At 34.1% G+C, this 20,173-nt stretch overlaps 1 protein-coding gene across 1 annotated transcript; it reads left to right on the top strand.

Moving 5' to 3' along the window:
• The first annotated feature begins 246 nt into the window (after positions 1–246).
• LOC139868526 (probable Histone-lysine N-methyltransferase ATXR5) lies at positions 247–9,804 on the top strand. Its single transcript, XM_071856864.1, has 7 exons — positions 247–433; positions 3,497–3,652; positions 3,820–3,900; positions 5,938–6,167; positions 6,375–6,475; positions 8,862–9,074; positions 9,645–9,804. Exons 1-7 carry the CDS (start codon positions 247–249, stop codon positions 9,802–9,804), a joined length of 1,128 nt encoding a protein of 375 aa, XP_071712965.1.
• Positions 9,805–20,173: the final 10,369 nt, after the last annotated feature.

The raw sequence follows: 20,173 nt of genomic DNA, 5'->3' as shown, positions 1-20,173 counted from the left end.
TTAGCCTCATTTAGCCTTGAACCCTCTTTTAAGCACCAAACCAACACTTCTAATCACTAAACTCTTCAAAACCCAACAAAACGAGAAAGATATTGCAAGGATAAATATGTATAATTCGAGCAATATCAGGCGCTAACAATCAAGAAAACAAAAAAGGGTCGTAGAAAAAGAACCCGTCGACCTATTTCATGCTACGTTCCTGGGCATATACAATTCATGATATTCTAACAACTTTAAAGGTGGGATATGAATGGAAGCCTCCACGATGTGCGAGTTGTGCTATTTTTGGGCACACTGATTCTTAATTTCCAAAAGAAAGGTGTGACTACTATCGAAGAAAAGCAGTTTAAGGATGAAGATGACTTTGAAATAGTTGGCAAGAAAACAACAAAAGATGTGACAAAGGATAAGAACAAACTGAAGGTTGGGTTTGGTGTGGGATAGCCAAAGCAAAAATTGGTCTACAGACCAAAGATGAGTGTGGACTAAAGTGATACGAATGATGGATTGCCGAAGGTTGCACAGGGTGATAAAAGAGGTTCGGAAACTGGGAAAAGTAAGGGTTGACATGCGAGGATTCAAAATCCGTTTGGAGCAGTAAATTGGGATGTGAATTACCTAATTGATGAACCCAATGATATAGAGTCTTATAAAGAGGAAACTGCTGAATTTATGGTGGGAAAAAATGTTGTTAAGGCAACAACTATGTTTGGCATAAAAAAAGCTGATTGTAGTTGTTGTGTCCTTGTTTAGTTGGGTCTGTAGGTGTCCTTGTGTTTGCTAGTCCTTCGTTTATTTAGGTCTAGCTCGTTTTGTGGTTGCCTGTGAGGCCGTTAGGTGCGGCTTGTGGTCGTTTGTTTGTATTTTTTGTTTTTTTACTAGTTTTATATATAATACTCATCGGGTAAAATCCTTTAAAAAAAGTTTATTTCTAACATAACTTAAAATAAGATGTTAAAAATAATATGTTATTTCTTTACAAAAATTTAGATGCATATTTCGATTGTTTTGTTTCAGGCATTAAAAAACATAGGAACGCCTAAGGTGAGAGGAATCCTAATTAAATAATAAGTTAACAATAGAACTCAAACGAGGATAAAAACTCACTTTTGCTGCAGGTGGTTTTGATCGGTTAATAGTCATTAATTGAACATTAAAAAGAAACGGTTAATGGTCGAATAAGTAACCGTTAAAAAAATAAAAGAAGAAGAAAAGGAAAAAAATAAAAGAATAATAAGAAATAGTCTAAAAAAATCTCGGTCTACCAAATACCCCCGAAGTTGGGGGTATTTACAGTGATGTCACCGCGAACAATGACCTCTCACCATATTTAATATTATTGGTAATTTAGGTAGAAATCACATATAAATTTTAATTTTGATTTTTCATTTATTGTGGGAGCTAGCTTATAAGAAATAAGATGCACAATTGGTATTTCAGAGAAGAAAATCTTAATTGAATTTATATTTGCTCAATGAATATAATCTGCTCATGATTTTTCATTTTTTTTTTCTTCCCTGTAATATGATATGATATATAAAAGTACATGTAGTTGAGTAGTATTTATGTAGTAAAAAGTCAATCAACAATAAATAAATAGTATCTTTTTTTGTAAATGTATTGTAACTAGTTGTGGAGCCCTCGCTTCGCGCCGGGGGTTCCGTTTTGAATGCGAGTTAAAAAAAAGTCTTGATCTAATTTGGAAAAAAGATTTTTTTTTTTCGACATCTAACATTGAAGCGTTGTTCCTTTTGTGAAAGTTGCTTCTTTTAGCGTTAAAGTTAGTTGATCTATTTTGTAAAAAAAATGTTTTTCGACATATTTTGGTAGCATTGAAGAGTTGTTCCTTTTAAGAAAGTTGCTTCTTTTATCGTTGGAGACAAAAAAAAATGTAGCACAGTAGTGCCCTATGTGGGTCCTACTATTTGAGCGCAGTGTACAAATCGGTAAAGCGTGATGGGTGTAATTATTTAGTATTTTTGATGTTAGTGATTAGATAAATAATAATTTAGAATATAAGTATAAAGTGGAGGGTTCGATTTGTATTTTAATGGAAGTTAAGGGGTTAGGTTTGTGAAAAGTGAAAAACTAAATAGTACTATTTATAATAAATTAGACAAATTTTGTCTATTAGTTATATTGGTAATATGATGATATATAAAAAGTATAATATATTAATTTGTAACAAATCAAATAAGTAATAAGTAAATAGTAATAAAAGCGTTATATCTTTTTTTTTCTTTTCAGAAAACGAAATTTAAATTATAATAAATTCAACGATTTGGTTAAGACACATATTGTTTTAGAAGCTTACATGTCATCCAAACAATCTATTGTAAACTACTAATAGACCATAATTACAGTGAACATACTCTATACCATAACTAATATATCATAGTCATGGACAATTGAAACAACCAACTACAACAACATAGCTCACGTCTTCCCTAACACGCATTTGATGAGATGAGCATGTTACATTTTGATGCATACTATGCATGCATACCGTAATAACCCTAACCTCAAATAAAACAATGCCTACACATAACATAGAGACGAAACTCCTCACCCAAAGGCAAATAAATTGCTGAGACTCGAACCACCAAAACACACCTAACAAATACAAACATTACATAATAATAATAATAATAATAATAATAATAACAACAACAACAACAATAATAATAATAATAATAATAATAATAATAATAATAATAATAATAATAATAATAATATAGCAATAACAATAACAATAAATGCTAGATATGAAGGAGATGAGATGAGATGTATACAAACATTCTTCTACTCTAGAATAAAAAAAAAAGTCATTTATCTATTAAGAGTAGAAAAAGTTCCTTATCTCTTTATTTGATAACAAAAAGATTACTTACAAAAAGACATTCGACCAATATATAATAATAATAAAATAATATAATAATAATAATAATAATAATAATAATAATAATAATAATAATAATAATAATATATTATTATTAATAATAATATGTATTCAACAATAACACAAATAATTTCTTTTTTCTGAAATCATAAAAATAATTTTCAAGCAACAATAAATCACGACTATAAAGCTTAATACTCCGTAATTTTTAACTTACCAAAAGAAGAAATTTAATTTGAATGAAAATAAAAAGTGATAGTAGTAATAAGAAAAAAAGGCTTTAAGAAACTTTCATCACCCAAACAACATATCGTAGATCACCGCAGGTGTTTCTAGTTCATATTAATCATCATTACACACTCAACCTCTCTTGCCCAATAACATTTCGCCATGTCATCGTTAAGTTGACCCTAACCCTCTTCTGACGCTCCCATTCCTTAATTATCCTTCTCAATATGAAATGAAATAATATCAACCCTATTGCACTCTTGAATCTCGCCTTCAACATTTCCCAAATCAACGTTCACGATCTCCGTTGATCTTCCATGGGTCGGAAGCGAATACAAAACACATCTAACGAAAAAACGATTTGTGCAGAATGTGGCTCATCAGGTGATGATTATCATCACCAGCTTTTATTGTGTGATAAATGTGATAAAGGTTATCACATGAATTGTATTAAACCAGTCGTTGTTCGTATCCCGACTGGTAAATGGTACTGTCCAGGATGCTCGGTTTGTCCTCAGGTCCAATGTATGTAATTTGGATTCAGTTTTAGATTTAATTAAATATCATTTGTCATTTTGCATGCATAAATGTGGAAAAACCAAATTATTCTAAATTATTTATAGATCCAATTAATTAGTTTATGATTTTGTAAATGTTACACATGCGAGATTGTTGAAATGGATTAGTTTCAGGCTTTTCGCAAGAAAAAATCTATGACTTCTTTAGGATCAAGAATCGCGGAAATTCATTTTCAGAAAGGATCTCTCTTCAAGGTATATCGATCTCCCAATTAAGTTTCTGACTATTGGTAAAGCGATCATACTTATATATATATATATATATATATATATATATATATATATATATATATATATATATATATATATATATATATATATATATCATCATTGTTTTTACTTTGATATATAATATAAGTATATATATTCTTAGCTTATGTTTGAAAATTTGTGAAATAGCTTTTCCTGCAGCTTAATTATAGAAGTTTACTGTTTGATTAATTTTGAAAACTTTTCTAAATTAAAAACCATGGTCTTAAGGAAAATGCAGAAGAACACATTGTAGTTATTACAGTTTCTTGAGGAAACCAGCATATATATTGAACTTGCTTTTCACTGTAACTAAATCATTGAATTTCTTAACTTCTGTTTAAGAATTAGAAATAACAAAGTAAATAGAAAATCCATCAATATATTTGATATTTGATACTAATTAAATCATCTCAAGATAGCCCATGGTTAGGGCCTTGAACATCTTGCTAGAGGTCGCATGTTTAAATTTTGAGGTGGCCAAGGAAGGTTAGGTAAAGTCACGGACTGTTCCAGATAAATCGTGTATATCATAGTTAAAAATATTCGCCTTCCTAGACACAGCCGAATCTAAGAAAATGCAGAAGAAAAAAAAAACCCCATTGTAGTTATACAGTTTCTTGAAAAAACCAGCATATATATTGAACTTGCTTTTCATTGTAACTAAATCATTGAATTTGTTAACTTCTGTTCATAATTAGAAATAACAAAGTAAATAGAAAATCCATCAACATATTTGATATTTGATACTAATTAAATCATCTCAAGATAGCCCATGGTCGGGGCCTTAAATACTTTGCTCAAGATAGTTCCAGATAAATCGCCTACATCAGAGTTAAAAACATTCGCCTTCCTAGGCAGAGAAAAATCTATGGCATGGTTCATGGGATCCAATGAGTCCGTGACCCCACTATCTTTAAAAAACTATCTGTAGAATTTATGGTTTTTTGAAGGTAAACAACAGAGTACTAATTATTGGAGTACTTTGAAAACAAAAATTAGGTCCTTTTGAATTTTCATTCTAGATTCGTCACTGCTCCAAGGAAACCCAAACAGGGAAAACCTCAACTTTATATTTGATACTCGGTACTAATTAATTTTATCATATATTTATTACTTCATTGAACCACGGTTTGTATTAGCAATACCAGTTACGTTGCGATTTCTAAAAACTAAAACAATTACAAGATTTTCGATGTGGTTAAAAAATCCTGAATCTTTTTTTTCTCGCAGCGATTCTAGGTTTAGCACATTTTGTTTCGCTATATCTAAATGGAACGTTGGACTTTCTTGATCACCATGTTGATTGAACCATCTTTCCCTTTCATGAAAGAAGGACATAACTCCATGAATCCTTTTTACAGAACAACCAAAGAATACATGTGGTTCAATTCGTTTTCTAGATCTTCATCGTATGAATACAGAAGAACAAAAAAAATTAGTCCGACAACTGATCATCACATGAAAGCCTTTAATTCCACAGTGAACTGTTAGCTTCCCTTGGTGTTAACAACTCTATGCCAACCTTAAACAGTACTAAAACAGATTCCAGAATATCCATTTTTAATGTAGTGTACGTCTGTTAGTTTTAGACGCATATATCATTAATCGTTTAGAAATAAATATGAATAAATCTCTTAATTAGCTCCACAGTTAACCTTCTGCCTCAAAAGAGGTCACGGTGTCACATACATTTTTACTACAGATAGACTAATTATGGTATTTGTAAAAACACAAAAGATATAGAATCACAGTCTGAAATCTTAAGCCTTCATATCGATTGTTTCATTCATGAACCACCAATGAACTTGATAATTAACATTCGACAAAAGTTGACTAACTAAGTTCACTCATGCACATAGAAACAAAATGCACCTCCTAAACTGTATTCACTATCTGGTATACAATTGTCTGTTACCTTACTTTATGATGATTATTTTGTTTCTGACTGGTTTTATGTGTTGTATATCATTAAATGACTAGATTCTAGAAAACGGAAAAGGCGAGCAAGTTCATTGGTGCATCATAAGAAGAAGCGGAAATTATTACCATATGTTCCAAGTGAAGATCCTGATAGTAGGCTGAATCAAATGCGGAGTCTAGCTTTTGCTTTAACGTCACTCAAGTTGAAGTTTAGTGATGATCTAACTTACTCTCCTGGAATGGCTCCTAAATCTGCTAATAAAGCAAGTTTGGAGATAGGCGGAATGCAGGTTAGCATTAAGTTCAGAACATATGCATGCGATTTATAACGAAAACGGATGCAAATATGAAATCAAGATGCATATATATTTAAATTTCAACTGCTTATTTGAATGATAGTATTAGTTTTTGTTTGAACTCTTGTGTAAATTCTGATATGATATGGTATATTGGCTTGATCTTATGATATGGACCCATCTTGTTTGAATTTATTTCAGGTTCTGTCAGAAGGAGACAAAGAAACGTTGAACACGTGCAGGGAAATGGGTAAAAGAGGAGAATGTGCTCCTCTACTTGTCGTTTACGATAGTCGTTTAGGGTAAGTAATTCCAACCTGCAAATTCTAGGGAAACACATCGATCATGTAAATTTAGATAGTATATAAATATAAATGCATATGGAAATCAAATGATGGTATAATATCTTAATTAATAATGATGCATTCATTAACAAGAATTAAGAATAAGCTTGGAATGATATATACATATAACATGTAAACACGAGTTAGGAATTACAAGGGAATTAAACAGCTAAAGTTCGTGACTATGATATTAACGATCATTACCAAAACAACCAAAATTGTAATCAAGCTTACACCCAATAAAATGAACAAATCAATCAAGATAACGATGTGAACTCCAAAGAATTCTTGAAACTCTAGCATTGGCCAGAATCCGCACAATACATCCGCAGAAGCTTTATACGCTCTAGTTGACAAACTTCCACTACTTTCTAACACTTCCCAAGAATTCTTAAAACTCTCAACGATATTTTGAAAGCTCACTAGGACTTAGAAGATCAATAATCTTCAACAATCACTTGAACATCTTTAAAAGCCACTTGAACATCTTTAAAAGCCACTTGAAAATCTTCAAACATCACTTGCGGATTTTCGATTGGTTCTTCCAAGAAGATTTTCTTGATCGTTGAACCAAAGCCCATCTAACCATTACCCAAGCTTTGTTAAACACATTCTCTCCGACTTCTTCTACATATGAACCAATAATCTCATTTGAGTTAGATCCATCCTGCCTAGTCATTACAAACCTGACCAAAAACATGGTCTCATGATTCATCTTGAGACAGAGTTAAAACCAAATTCCTTGACTTCCTTCACCGTCGAATACTAAACTAATGTTGTACTATTATTACCCAACTACTTCAACTAAGAAAAGCTTATACTTGCATCTTTCAGAATAAGGTCCCTATCAATTCTAGTTACAACACTACTAGAAAGATCACTTTTAGGGACGACCTAATTAGGGACGACATAAAGTCGTTCCCAAAAATACGCTAAATGACAAAAACTTGGGCAGTTTTTCGCGAAAAGTTTGACCAATTTTTTAGGGACGACATTTAGGGACGACATGTCGTCCCGAAAGAAAATTTAATTTTTTAATTATTTTCGTGTCAAAAATTGGCTCCAAAAAGCAAAAAAAATCACGCCAATTTTTTAGGGACGACATGTCGTCCCTATATGTCGTCTCCAGATAAAATTTCATTTTTTAATTTTTGTCAAAAAAATTTGGCTCCAAAATGGTGAAAATTTGGCTCCAAAATGGTGAAATTTGGCGCCAAAAAGGTAAAAAATTTGGCTCCAAAAAGGTGAAAAAATTTTGTCGGTGAAATGAAACTTTACGATTATACGAGTAGTTCGAAATCTACGTTTCGACGTTCGCGACGTAGGTTTAGAGGACCTTTTATACCTTTTGAAAGAAATGGTTCCGTTCGAACACACGGACGTCTTGTATTACGGAGATGACCGTGTTCCGGAATTGTCCGCTACATATTTCCGTATAGAGGATCAGTGGAACGGTAAAAAAGAAACCCTGAATTGGTCCTCTTTAGGGACGACATGTCGTCCCTAAAGGTCGTCTGGAATTGATCCATTCGTCTGACAACAGAAAGCCAACGTGGGGCCCACTTTCGTCTCCAAAGAATTGGTTGTCGTCTCAAAAGAGTTTTAGCGACGGCGTATCCGGGACGACTTAAAGGGGACGACATGTCGTCCCCAAAAGTCATCCGGGACGACATGTCGTCCCAAATTCCCAAAAAATGTCGTCCTTAAAAGTGATTTTTCTAGTAGTGCAAGAAATCACATCCCTATACTCTCAACATTAAATATCCCCTCATCATTAGGAAAAGGATGAAACATTGCATGGGATCGCAAAGAATGATTAACCAGAATCAACAAGCCACGATCCCAAAACTCTCACCGCAAGTAAATCACACAATCAACTTCATTCAACCATGACTAATCATTGTTACAACACGATCGACCTCCTACCATGTCGTGACACCGTGTTTAATAACCATTTCATTGAGATCTACCAAAAAGTCCCAACATGTCATTAGGATCTATCCCATAGATCGCGCCATGATTCCGGATTTATGCCAATAGCGTCGTGACCACATAGAATCGAGTCACTATCCTCTTCCACCTAATTAAATCATTCTTTCAAGATATCTAGGCACATCATGGAACTAATTAATCTTCAAATCCCCAACATAACAAATCCTGATTCATTACTAGAATAGAAATCTTACACCTTTTATAATATAGCGCTAAAGCGCGGCAAATATAAGCTATTTTTGTAGCAATTTATCTAAAGAAATTATTGTCTTTAATGGATAAGTATATCTATGTTTTACAATATTCAAGATCTTCAAATCTAGCAGCTTCTTGAAAAATGATCTTGAAACAGGTTTAATGTTCAAGCTGATGCCCCCATAAAGGATATGACATTCATAGCTGAATACACGGGTGATGTTGATTACATAAAAAATCGAGATCAAGACGATTGCAATAGTTTGATGACCCTCCTGTTAACTAGCGACCCTGATAAAAGTCTAGTAATCTGCCCTGACAAACGAGGAAACATAGCCCGCTTCTTCAATGGCATAAACAACCATATACGGTAAGCTACTTAATTATGACCTCTCTAGTATAATTACCTTCTTCATGTTTTAGTTGTAAGAAAATTTATCATTCTTGTGAAATTATAAAGAAAAACCTGCCTGTTTTAGAAAAGTTGATTCGGGGAGAATCACTACAAAAAAATTTCCACACTTTCAATATTTTTGAAACTTTAAAGTGTGAAAAACATAATTACAATGTTTTTTGACACCTGTAAGTTTTACAAAATTCTTGACACTTAAAGCGTTAAAAACGAAAACTCAATGACACTTAAAAGTGTCACAAAGTTAATAACACTTAAAACTTTTGACACCACATTTTTCACGCTTTAAAGTTTTTGACTCTATAGTCCTTAACGCTCTAACTTATATTCAAACTTTGAAGCATGAAAGACTCATTCAAAAATGTTAAAAACTACAAGATTAGTTGTAGTGAATGTTCACCAGAACATTAATTAAGTTTTTCTGCACTCAAGAAAAAAAAAAACTTTAAAATCTTGCTTTTGTTGTTGTAAACGAATTATTGTATATATCTAACTGTTTATTAATTATGTTGTTATATTATATAACAGTGAATCCAAGAAAAAGCAAAATATAAAGTGTGTTAGATACAATGTTGATGGACAGTGTCGGGTGCTCTTGGTTGCTACTCGAGATATCGCGAAAGGTGACAAGTTGTATATTGATTACAACGGGCATGAAAATGAGTACCCAACTCATGATTTCATTTAGTATTGCTATACAAATATTTACCAATACCCAAAAAAGTTGTTTGAATCTGTATATTCGGTTATGCGGTAAGTTTGTAAATATTTATGATATACTATTTGTAGAGATATATTGTGAAATCTTGAATTCCATTCATATGATAATGATACATTATATAGGACTTAAAATAACAACTATCCTAATTATGTGGAACTGTAAAAGGGATAGATATAAATATATACAAACAATATATATTGCAGTTTGTGATAGCCGATATTCTTGATATGTCCTCTCAAGACGGACTGCCTGAAAGTAAGCCCGATCTTGATCATGAATTGATGAAAGTGAGCTCGGGACAATGGTTTGGTTAGGGGATCAGCTAACTAATCTGCAGATGAAAGATGAGTCACTCTAATAGCTCCAATTTGCACTTGTTCCCGAATAAAGTGATATGAAAGTGCAAGATGTTTCATTCGCAAACGAAAAGCTGGATTGACACTTAGCAAAGTGGCACCAAGATTATCACAATAAATCACCAGTTGTGCAGTTGAGTTAGACCCATATCTTTTAGTAAATTTCAAAGCCATAAGATTTCAGCAGTTGTAGTGGCTACAACTTTATATTCGGGCTTCAGTGGATGACTGAGACAAAAGTCGTTGCTTATTGGATTTCCAAGAAACTGGGTTTCGACCAAAATATACATTTTGACCCATGGTTGAGACATAGTCACTCTTGTCCCCTTCCCAGTCAGCATATGAGAATGCATGAAGATTAAATGGGGAATCTCGATATAGTATTATTCCATGATCAGTCGTGCCTGCTAGATATTTCAAAACACGTTTTAGTGCAGCCCAGTGATCGGTACATAGAGCATGCATGAACGTGTCACATGTTAACAACAAACGCAAGATTATGTCGAGTTAATGACAAGTACTATAGGCTGCCAACTAATGTTCGATATTCTGTAGGATTTGAAATCAAAGTGCATGAACAAAGATGAAGTGCACAATTTGTGGCCATAGGTATAGCTGATGGTTTAACATACAACATGTTGGCTCGTTCAAGAAGATAAATAATATACTTGTGTTGATTCAAGAAAAGTCCCTCCTTAAAGGGAATAACTTCGACACCTAGAAAGTACCATAGATTGTCGAGATCCTTGAGAGCAAATTTGTTGACATATGTGTGACAAAATCATCTAGACCATCATTACTAAGACTTGTAAGCATAATGTCATCAACATACACAATAAAATAAATAGGAGCAGTTCCAGTTCGACAAATAAAAAGAGAGGTGTCGGAGATGGACCAAGTGAAATCACAGCCTTGAAGAAATTTGATAAGTTAAGTGTACCATGCCCTGGGTGCTTGTTTGAGCCCATAGATAGCCTTCTTGAGTTTGCACACATGATGAGGGTAAATTGCATCTTCAAAAGCTGGTGGTTGAGCCATATAGACCTGGTCCTGCAAAATACCATTCAAAAACACGTTATAATATCCAATTATCGAAGAGACCAATTTTTGGTGACAGCAAGAGTAAGTAAGTAAGGTGCGTATGGTTGCAGTTTTGACAACCGGGCTGAATATCCCAGTTTAATCAATGACTGCCCGTTGTTGAAATCCTTTGGCCACCAAAAGAGTTCGATAACAATCCACAGTACCATCAGGATGATACTTGATATGAAAGATCTACTTTCATTCAACTAAGTTACGTGTTGGGTCTGGAGGGGTATGATCCCATGTACCTAGTTGATGAAGTGCAGTTAATTCCTTTTACATCGCGTATTTCCATAATGGATCATTTAACATTTGAGTTACAGTGGTTGGTTCATATGGGCGTATGAGGGTGGTGGCGAGATTGACATATTTTGGGTTTGGTTTGTAGATGCTATTACAGGATCGAGTAGTGATTGTGGAAGTGGAGGTGGTAATCGTAGGCTGCTAGACAGGAGGTGTAGGGGATTTTGTTGTTGGTAAAGTGGTTGTGGTTGGAGTGGGTGTAGTGGGCGAGGGTGGCGTATGTGGTGTTGGTGATAGAGTGGGGGTGGGTGATTGAAGTGATGTGGTGGTATTGATTATAGGTACTTAAATATTGCACCAGGTTCCATAGAAGAGTAAGCGGAGTCATGATCTCCCTTGGATAAAGTAATATAAGGGAATTCATTTTCCACAAACTTGACATGTCTCGAAGTGTGGATCTTGTGCATGTGTGGATCAAAGCAATAGTAAGCACTTTGTGTTGCGGAATATCCATCAAATATGCATGGTTGTGACCTGGCATGAAGTTTACAATTAGTATAAAGCCGAAGCCACGGATAACATAGACAATCGAAGTTTCTAAGTTTAAGATAGTTAGGTGGTTGCCAAATAACACATGAAGTGTCGAAGTCTGTTGAAGAGTTGGTGTTGGCATCCTGTAAATCAAATAGACTGTTATGGTGAAAGCAAAAGTCTAGAAGGTTGTTGGAAGCTTAGCATGGTCATTCAGCAAAGTCGTTGTGCTCAAGAATATGAGGTGGTGATGTAAGTTAAGTGATGCCGTTGATGGAAAAGTAATCGGTTAAAGCATTAAACTCCCCACCATTATCCGAATATAAGGTTTTAATGGGAGTGTTATAGTGCTTTTTAACAAGTATTTGAAGCGAATGAACACCTTCTTGGTGTCAGATTTCTTCTTAATAGGGTAGAACCATATGTAATGCGTAAAGTGATCAACAAACACAACATAGGACTTGTGACCATCAATTGAGACAATCGGAGATGTACAAAAATCGGTATATATAATATCAATAAGTGTATATACAAAGTATTGTTATGAAAATGTAATCTGTGACTTTTATTGCAATGACAAGAGTTACAACTCAAAGAAAATGTACTAGGAATGTCAAATTACAATGTATGCATTGACGATTTAAAAATGATAGAGAATGATGACCAAGACGATGATGTCAATCCTTTGGTGAGGCTCGATGTAGTGACCCGAACTTTTCCATGTTTATATATATATTAATTGAGATTGATATTTACATGATTAAATGTTTCCAACATGTTAAGCAATCAAACTTGTTAAGACTTGATTAATTGAAATATGTTTCATATAGACAATTGACCACCCAAGTTGACCGGTGATTCACGAACGTTAAAACTTGTAAAAACTATATGATGACATATATATGGATATATATATATATAGTTAACATGATACTATGATAAGTAAACATATCATTAAGTATATTAACAATGAACTACATATGTAAAAACAAGACTACTAACTTAATGATTTTTAAACGAGACATATATGTAACGATTATTGTTGTAAAGACATTTAATTTATATATATCATATTAAGAGATATTCATACATGATAATATCATGATAATATAATAATTTAAAATCTCATTTTATATTATAAACATTGGGTTAACAACATTTAACAAGATCGTCAACCTAAAGGTTTCAAAACAACACTTACATGTAACGACTAACGATGACTTAACGACTCAGTTAAAATGTATATATACATGTAGTGTTTTAATATGTATTTATACACTTTTGAAAGACTTCAATACACTTATCAAAATACTTATACTTAACAAAAATTCTTACAATTACATCCTCGTTCAGTTTCATCAACAATTCTACTCGTATGCACCCGTATTCGTACTCGTACAATACACAGCTTTTAGATATATGTACTATTGATATATACACTCTAATGATCAGCTCTTAGCAGCCCATTTGAGTCACCTAACACATGTGGGAACCATCATTTGGCAACTAGCATGAAATATCTCATAAAATTACAAAAATATGAGTAATCATTCATGACTTATTTACATGAAAACAAAATTACATATCCTTTATATCTAATCCATACACCAACGACCAAAAACACCTAAAAACACTTTCATTCTTCAATTTTCTTCATCTAATTGATCTCTCTCAAGTTCTATCTTCAAGTTCTAAGTGTTCTTCATAAATTCTACAAGTTCTAGTTACATAAAATCAAGAATACTTTCAAGTTTGCTAGCTCACTTCCAATCTTGTAAGGTGATCATCCAACCTCAAGAAATCTTTGTTTCTTACAGTAGGTTATCATTCTAATACAAGGTAATAATCATATTCAAACTTTGGTTCAATTTCTATAACTATGACAATCTTATTTCAAGTGATGATCTTACTTGAACTTGTTTTCGTGTCATGATTCTGCTTCAAGAACTTCGAGCCATCCAAGGATCCGTTGAAGCTAGATCCATTTTTCTCTTTTCCAGTAGGTTTATCCAAGGAACTTAAGGTAGTAATGATGTTCATAACATCATTCGATTCATACATATAAAGCTATCTTATTCGAAGGTTTAAACTTGTAATCACTAGAACATAGTTTAGTTAATTCTAAACTTGTTCGCAAACAAAAGTTAATCCTTCTAACTTGACTTTTAAAATCAACTAAAAACATGTTCTATATCTATATTATATGCTAACTTAATGATTTAAAACCTGGAAACACGAAAAACACCGTAAAACCGGATTTACGCCGTCGTAGTAACACCGCGGGCTGTTTTGGGTTAGTTAATTAAAAACTACGATAAACTTTGATTTAAAAGTTGTTATTCTGAGAAAATGATTTTTATTATAAACATGAAACTATATCCAAAAATTATGGTTAAACTCAAAGTGGAAGTATGTTTTCTAAAATGGTCATCTAGACGTCGTTCTTTCGACTGAAATGACTACCTTTACAAAAACGACTTGTAACTTATTTTTTCGACTATAAACCTATAATTTTTCTGTTTAGATTCATAAAATATAGTTCAATATGAAACCATTTCAATTTGATTCACTCAAAACGGATTTAAAATGAAGAAGTTATGGGTAAAACAAGATTGGATAATTTTTCTCATTTTAGCTACGTGAAAATTGGTAACAAATCTATTCCAACCATAACTTAAATCAACTTGTATTGTATATTATGTAATCTTGAGATACCATAGACACGTATACAATGTTTTGACCTATCATGTCGACACATCTATATATATTTCGGAACAACCATAGACACTCTATATGTGAATGTTGGAGTTAGCTATACAGGGTTGAGGTTGATTCCAAAATATATATAGTTGGAGTTGTGATCAATACTGAGATACATATACACTGGGTCGTGGATTGATTCAAGATAATATTTATCGATTTATTTCTGTACATCTAACTGTGGACAACTAGTTGTAGGTTACTAACGAGGACAGCTGACTTAATAAACTTAAAACATCAAAATATATTAAAAGTGTTGTAAATATATTTTGAACATACTTTGATATATATGTATATATTGTTATAGGTTCGTGAATCAACCAGTGGCCAAGTCTTACTTCCCGACGAAGTAAAAATCTGTGAAAGTGAGTTATAGTCCCACTTTTAAAATCTAATATTTTTGGGATGAGAATACATGCAGGTTTTATAAATGATTTACAAAATAGACACAAGTACGTGAAACTACATTCTATGGTTGAATTATCGAAATCGAATATGCCCCTTTTTATTAAGTCTGGTAATCTAAGAATTAGGGAACAGACACCCTAATTGACGCGAATCCTAAAGATAGATCTATTGGGCCTAACAAACCCCATCCAAAGTACCGGATGCTTTAGTACTTCAAAATTTATATCATATCCGAAGGGTGTCCCGGAATGATGGGGATATTCTTATATATGCATCTTGTTAATGTCGGTTACCAGGTGTTCACCATATGAATGATTTTTATCTCTATGTATGGGATGTGTATTGAAATATGAAATCTTGTGGTCTATTATTATGATTTGATATATATAGGTTAAACCTATAACTCACCAACATTTTTGTTGACGTTTTAAGCATGTTTATTCTCAGGTGATTATTAAGAGCTTCCGCTGTCGCATACTTAAATAAGGATGAGATTTGGAGTCCATGCTTGTATGATATTGTGTAAAAACTGCATTCAAGAAACTTATTTTGTTGTAACATATTTGTATTGTAAACCATTATGTAATGGTCGTGTGTAAACAGGATATTTTAGATTATCATTATTTGATAATCTACGTAAAGCTTTTTAAACCTTTATTGATGAAATAAAGGTTATGGTTTGTTTTAAATGAATGCAGTCTTTGAAAAACGTCTCATATAGAGGTCAAAACCTCGCAACGAAATCAATTAATATGGAACGTTTTTAATCAATAAGAACGGGACATTTCAGTTGGTATCCGAGCGTTGGTCTTAGAGAACTAGAATTTTGCATTAGTGTGTCTTATCGAGTTTGTTAGGATGCATTAGTGAGTCTGGACTTCGACCGTGTTTACTTGAAAAATGATTGCTTAACAAATTTTGTTGGAAACTATATATTTTTAACATGTGAATATTATGTGATATATTAATCTCTTAACGCGTTTGATATTATGTGATAGATGTCTACCTCTAGAACAAGTCCCATTGACTCACCTAATAATAATGAAGAGTCAAATGTAAATTGGAATGATTCGTGGACTGATTCACAAGTTCCCGAAGAGGAACTGGAAGAAGAGTCGGAACCGGAAGAAGAATCGAAACCGGAAGAAGAATCGGAACCGGATGAAGAAATAGAACCGGTGGGGGAAATAATAAAACGGTTAAGTAAAAGAAAATCCTCAACCAACCGATCAAGGTTAATTATGGTCAATGGTGTTTCCGCCAAGGAAGCAAAATATTGGGAGGATTAACAATTCTCCGATGAATCGGATTCCGACGAGAATTCCGATGATGTTATAGAAATTACCCCAACTGAATTTAAAAAGGCAGAAGAAAATAATAAGGGAAAGGGCATAAAAATAGAGAAATCTAATTCCAACCCCGATGAACTTTATATGTATCGTTAACCCCCGAAGTCCTTAAGTTGTAACAATGACCCGGGAACCTCTAAACCACCAGGTTTTTCTAAACCAATGTGGAAAACGACGGCTCGTATTAGGGGAACATCATATATCCCTAGAAACTTGGCAAAACGAACCAAAACCGAAGAAGAAGAAACAAGCGAGTCGGAATAAGATAGTTGTATTCGTGTGGTGTAATATATGTAATATAGTGTGCTTATGCTTTATGATATATGTAAAAATTGCTTGTATTAATAAGTATTTTTTTTATGAATCTAACTCTTGTCTATTTTACAGTATAAAAACACAAAATGGATAGACAACCCAATATTTTAAGAAACCTACCCGGAGACATGATTGATGAAATCTTGTCTAGAGTCGGTCAGAATTCTTCGGCACAACTATTTAAGGCGAGATCAGTTTGTAAGACATTCGAAGAACGTTCCAAGAATGCCTTGGTTTATAAAAGGCTTTCGTTCGAAAGATGGGGGATATCACATTGGGAAATCCATAAGTTACGATGTGTTTACTTTGACGCATATATTGCGGGGAACCCAAATGCTATTTTACGCAATGGGTTAAGAAATTATTTTGACTCAATATATCCGAATATTGGACTTCGTGATTTAGAAAAAGCGGCTAACATGCAACATAAAGAAGCATGTTATGCTTACGGATTAGTAATGTTCGCTTCTCAACAAAGTGAGAACAAGAACATCGGGCTACAACTATTAAACAAAACATTCCCACAAATGACGGAGTCGGTAATTGGGGTAAGAAATGAGGTTTTTAGATTGTTACGGGACTGTTGGACATTACGTAACCCTCGTCCCTTTGACGACGTTACAACACGCTGTCTTATCAACGGCCATAACGGTTATGTTCCACAAGACCAAGGATGGGAAGTAATCCTAGTAAAACCAGAATGCATGACTTGTTTCTGGACGTATGAATTACGTGTCTTTATTGCCTTTGCTGAACGACTTGTGTACTAGCTAGAATTATCTTCACAACCATCTTGTATCAAATTTATTGTGTGCTATATTTCATGCTATATGTAAAATAAGCGGTATTGTAAGTTTGTAAAATATTGTGTAAAAGTTTGAACGCGAAATATTATTATAATCAGTTTTTCATATAGAATTGTAGTAGTTGAATTGTATATTAGCTACTAAGTATGAACTTAACGGGTAGGTACTACCCGAATTTAAACTTATAAAACGCTAATATGAAGAAAGAGCTTTTATAAATGAGTTCATATTATGCTACGAAATACTATTAACTACACTTAATATTCTGTATGATTAACTTGTTCCATTTGACTATTTTGAAGAAAATGGCACCGACTACTCGACACACCGTGAATATGAATGAAGAGGAATTCCGTACTTTTCTAGCTTCAAACATAGCCGCAGTACAGGCTGCGCTACATACCAACAATAACTTTGGATCTAGCAGTACAGGAAATCGTGTAGGATGCACCTACAAAGAATTCACTGCCTGCAAACCTTTGGAATTTGATGGAACCGAAGGACCGATCGGATTGAAACGGTGGACCGAGAAGGTCGAATCGGTGTTTGCCATAAGTAAGTGTACTGAAGAGGACAAAGTGAAGTACGCTACGCATACCTTCACAGGTTCTGCGTTAACATGGTGGAATACCTATCTAGAGCAAGTGGGACAAGACGATGCGTTCGCACTACCGTGGTCAGCACTCAAGCACTTGATGAACGAGAAGTACCGTCCCAGAACCGAGGTCAATAAGCTCAAGACAGAACTTAGAGGGTTACGAACCCAAGGATTTGATATTACCACGTACGAAAGACGATTCACAGAATTGTGCCTATTGTGTCCGGGAGCATTTGAAGATGAGGAAGAGAAGATCGACGCGTTTGTGAAAGGATTACCGGAAAGAATCTAAGAAGATATAAGTTCACACGAGCCCGCCTCCATACAACAGGCATGTAGAATGGCTCACAAACTAGTGAACCAGATTGAAGAAAGAATTAAAGAACAGACTGCTGAAGAGGCCAATGTGAAGCAAGTCAAAAGAAAGTGGGAGGAAAACGGTGATAAGAATCACCAATACAACAACAACAGCAATTACAACAATAATCGCAACAATTATCCCAACAATCGCAACATCAATCGCAACTACAACAAACGGCCCAACAACAACAACAACAACAACAACAACAACAGCAACTACAACAATCATCCCAACAACAATAATAACCGCAACAACAACAACAACAATCAGAAGCAGCTATGCCAAAGGTGTGAAAACTATCACTTGGGGTTCTGCACCAAATTTTGCAACAAGTGTAAAAGAAATGGTCATAGTGCAGCGAAGTGTGAGGTCTACGGACCAGGGGTTAATAGAACGAAAGGAACAAATGGTGTCGGAACGAGTAATGGCGGAGCAAGTAGTGTCGGAGCAAGTTATGCCAATGTAGTTTGTTATAAATGTGGAAAACCGGGCCACATTATTAGAAATTGCCCGAACCAGGAGAACATGAATGGACAAGGCCGCGAAAGAGTTTTCAATATTAATGCAGCAGAGGCACAGGAAGACCCGGAGCTTGTTACGGGTACGTTTCTTATTGACAATAAATATGCTTACGTTTTATTTGATTCGGGTGCGGATAGAAGCTATATGAGTAGAGATTTTTGTGCTAAATTAAGTTGTCCATTGACGCCTCTGGATAGTAAATTTTTACTCGAATTAGCAAATGGTAAATTAATTTCAGCAGATAATATATGTCGAAATTGAGAAATTAAACTGGTTAGCGAAACATTTAAGATTGATTTGATACCAGTAGAGTTAGGGAGTTTTGATGTGATAATCGGTATGGACTGGTTGAAAGAAGTGAAAGCAGAGATCGTTTGTTACAAAAATGCAATTCGCATTATACGAGAAAAAGGAAAACCCTTAATGGTGTACGGAGAAAAGGGAAACACGAAGCTACATCTTATTAGTAATTTGAAGGCACAAAAACTAATAAGAAAAGGTTGCTATGCTGTTCTAGCACACGTCGAGAAAGTACAAACTGAAGAAAAGAGCATCAATGATGTTCCCATTGCAAAAGAATTTCCCGATGTATTTCCGAAAGAATTACCGGGATTACCCCCACATCGATCCGTTGAATTTCAAATAGATCTTGTACCAGGAGCTGCACCAATAGCTCGTGCTCCTTACAGACTCGCACCCAACGAGATGAAAGAACTGCAAAGCCAATTACAAGAACTTTTAGAGCGTGGTTTCATTCGACCAAGCACATCACCGTGGGGAGCTCCTGTTTTGTTTGTCAAGAAGAAAGATGGTACATTCAGGTTGTGTATCGACTACCGAGAGTTGAACAAACTTACCATCAAGAACCGCTACCCACTACCGAGAATCGACGACTTATTTGATCAACTACAAGGCTCGTCTGTTTATTCAAAGATTGACTTACGTTCCGGGTATCATCAAATGCAGGTGAAAGAAGATGATATTCCAAAGACTGCTTTCAGAAC

The sequence above is a fragment of the Rutidosis leptorrhynchoides genome, chromosome 9, assembly GCF_046630445.1.
Source record: "Rutidosis leptorrhynchoides isolate AG116_Rl617_1_P2 chromosome 9, CSIRO_AGI_Rlap_v1, whole genome shotgun sequence".
In the NCBI taxonomy this organism is placed as follows: Eukaryota; Viridiplantae; Streptophyta; class Magnoliopsida; order Asterales; family Asteraceae; genus Rutidosis; species Rutidosis leptorrhynchoides.
Note: the sequence above shows the minus strand (reverse complement) of the source record. Positions and strands in the feature narration are given on the sequence as shown.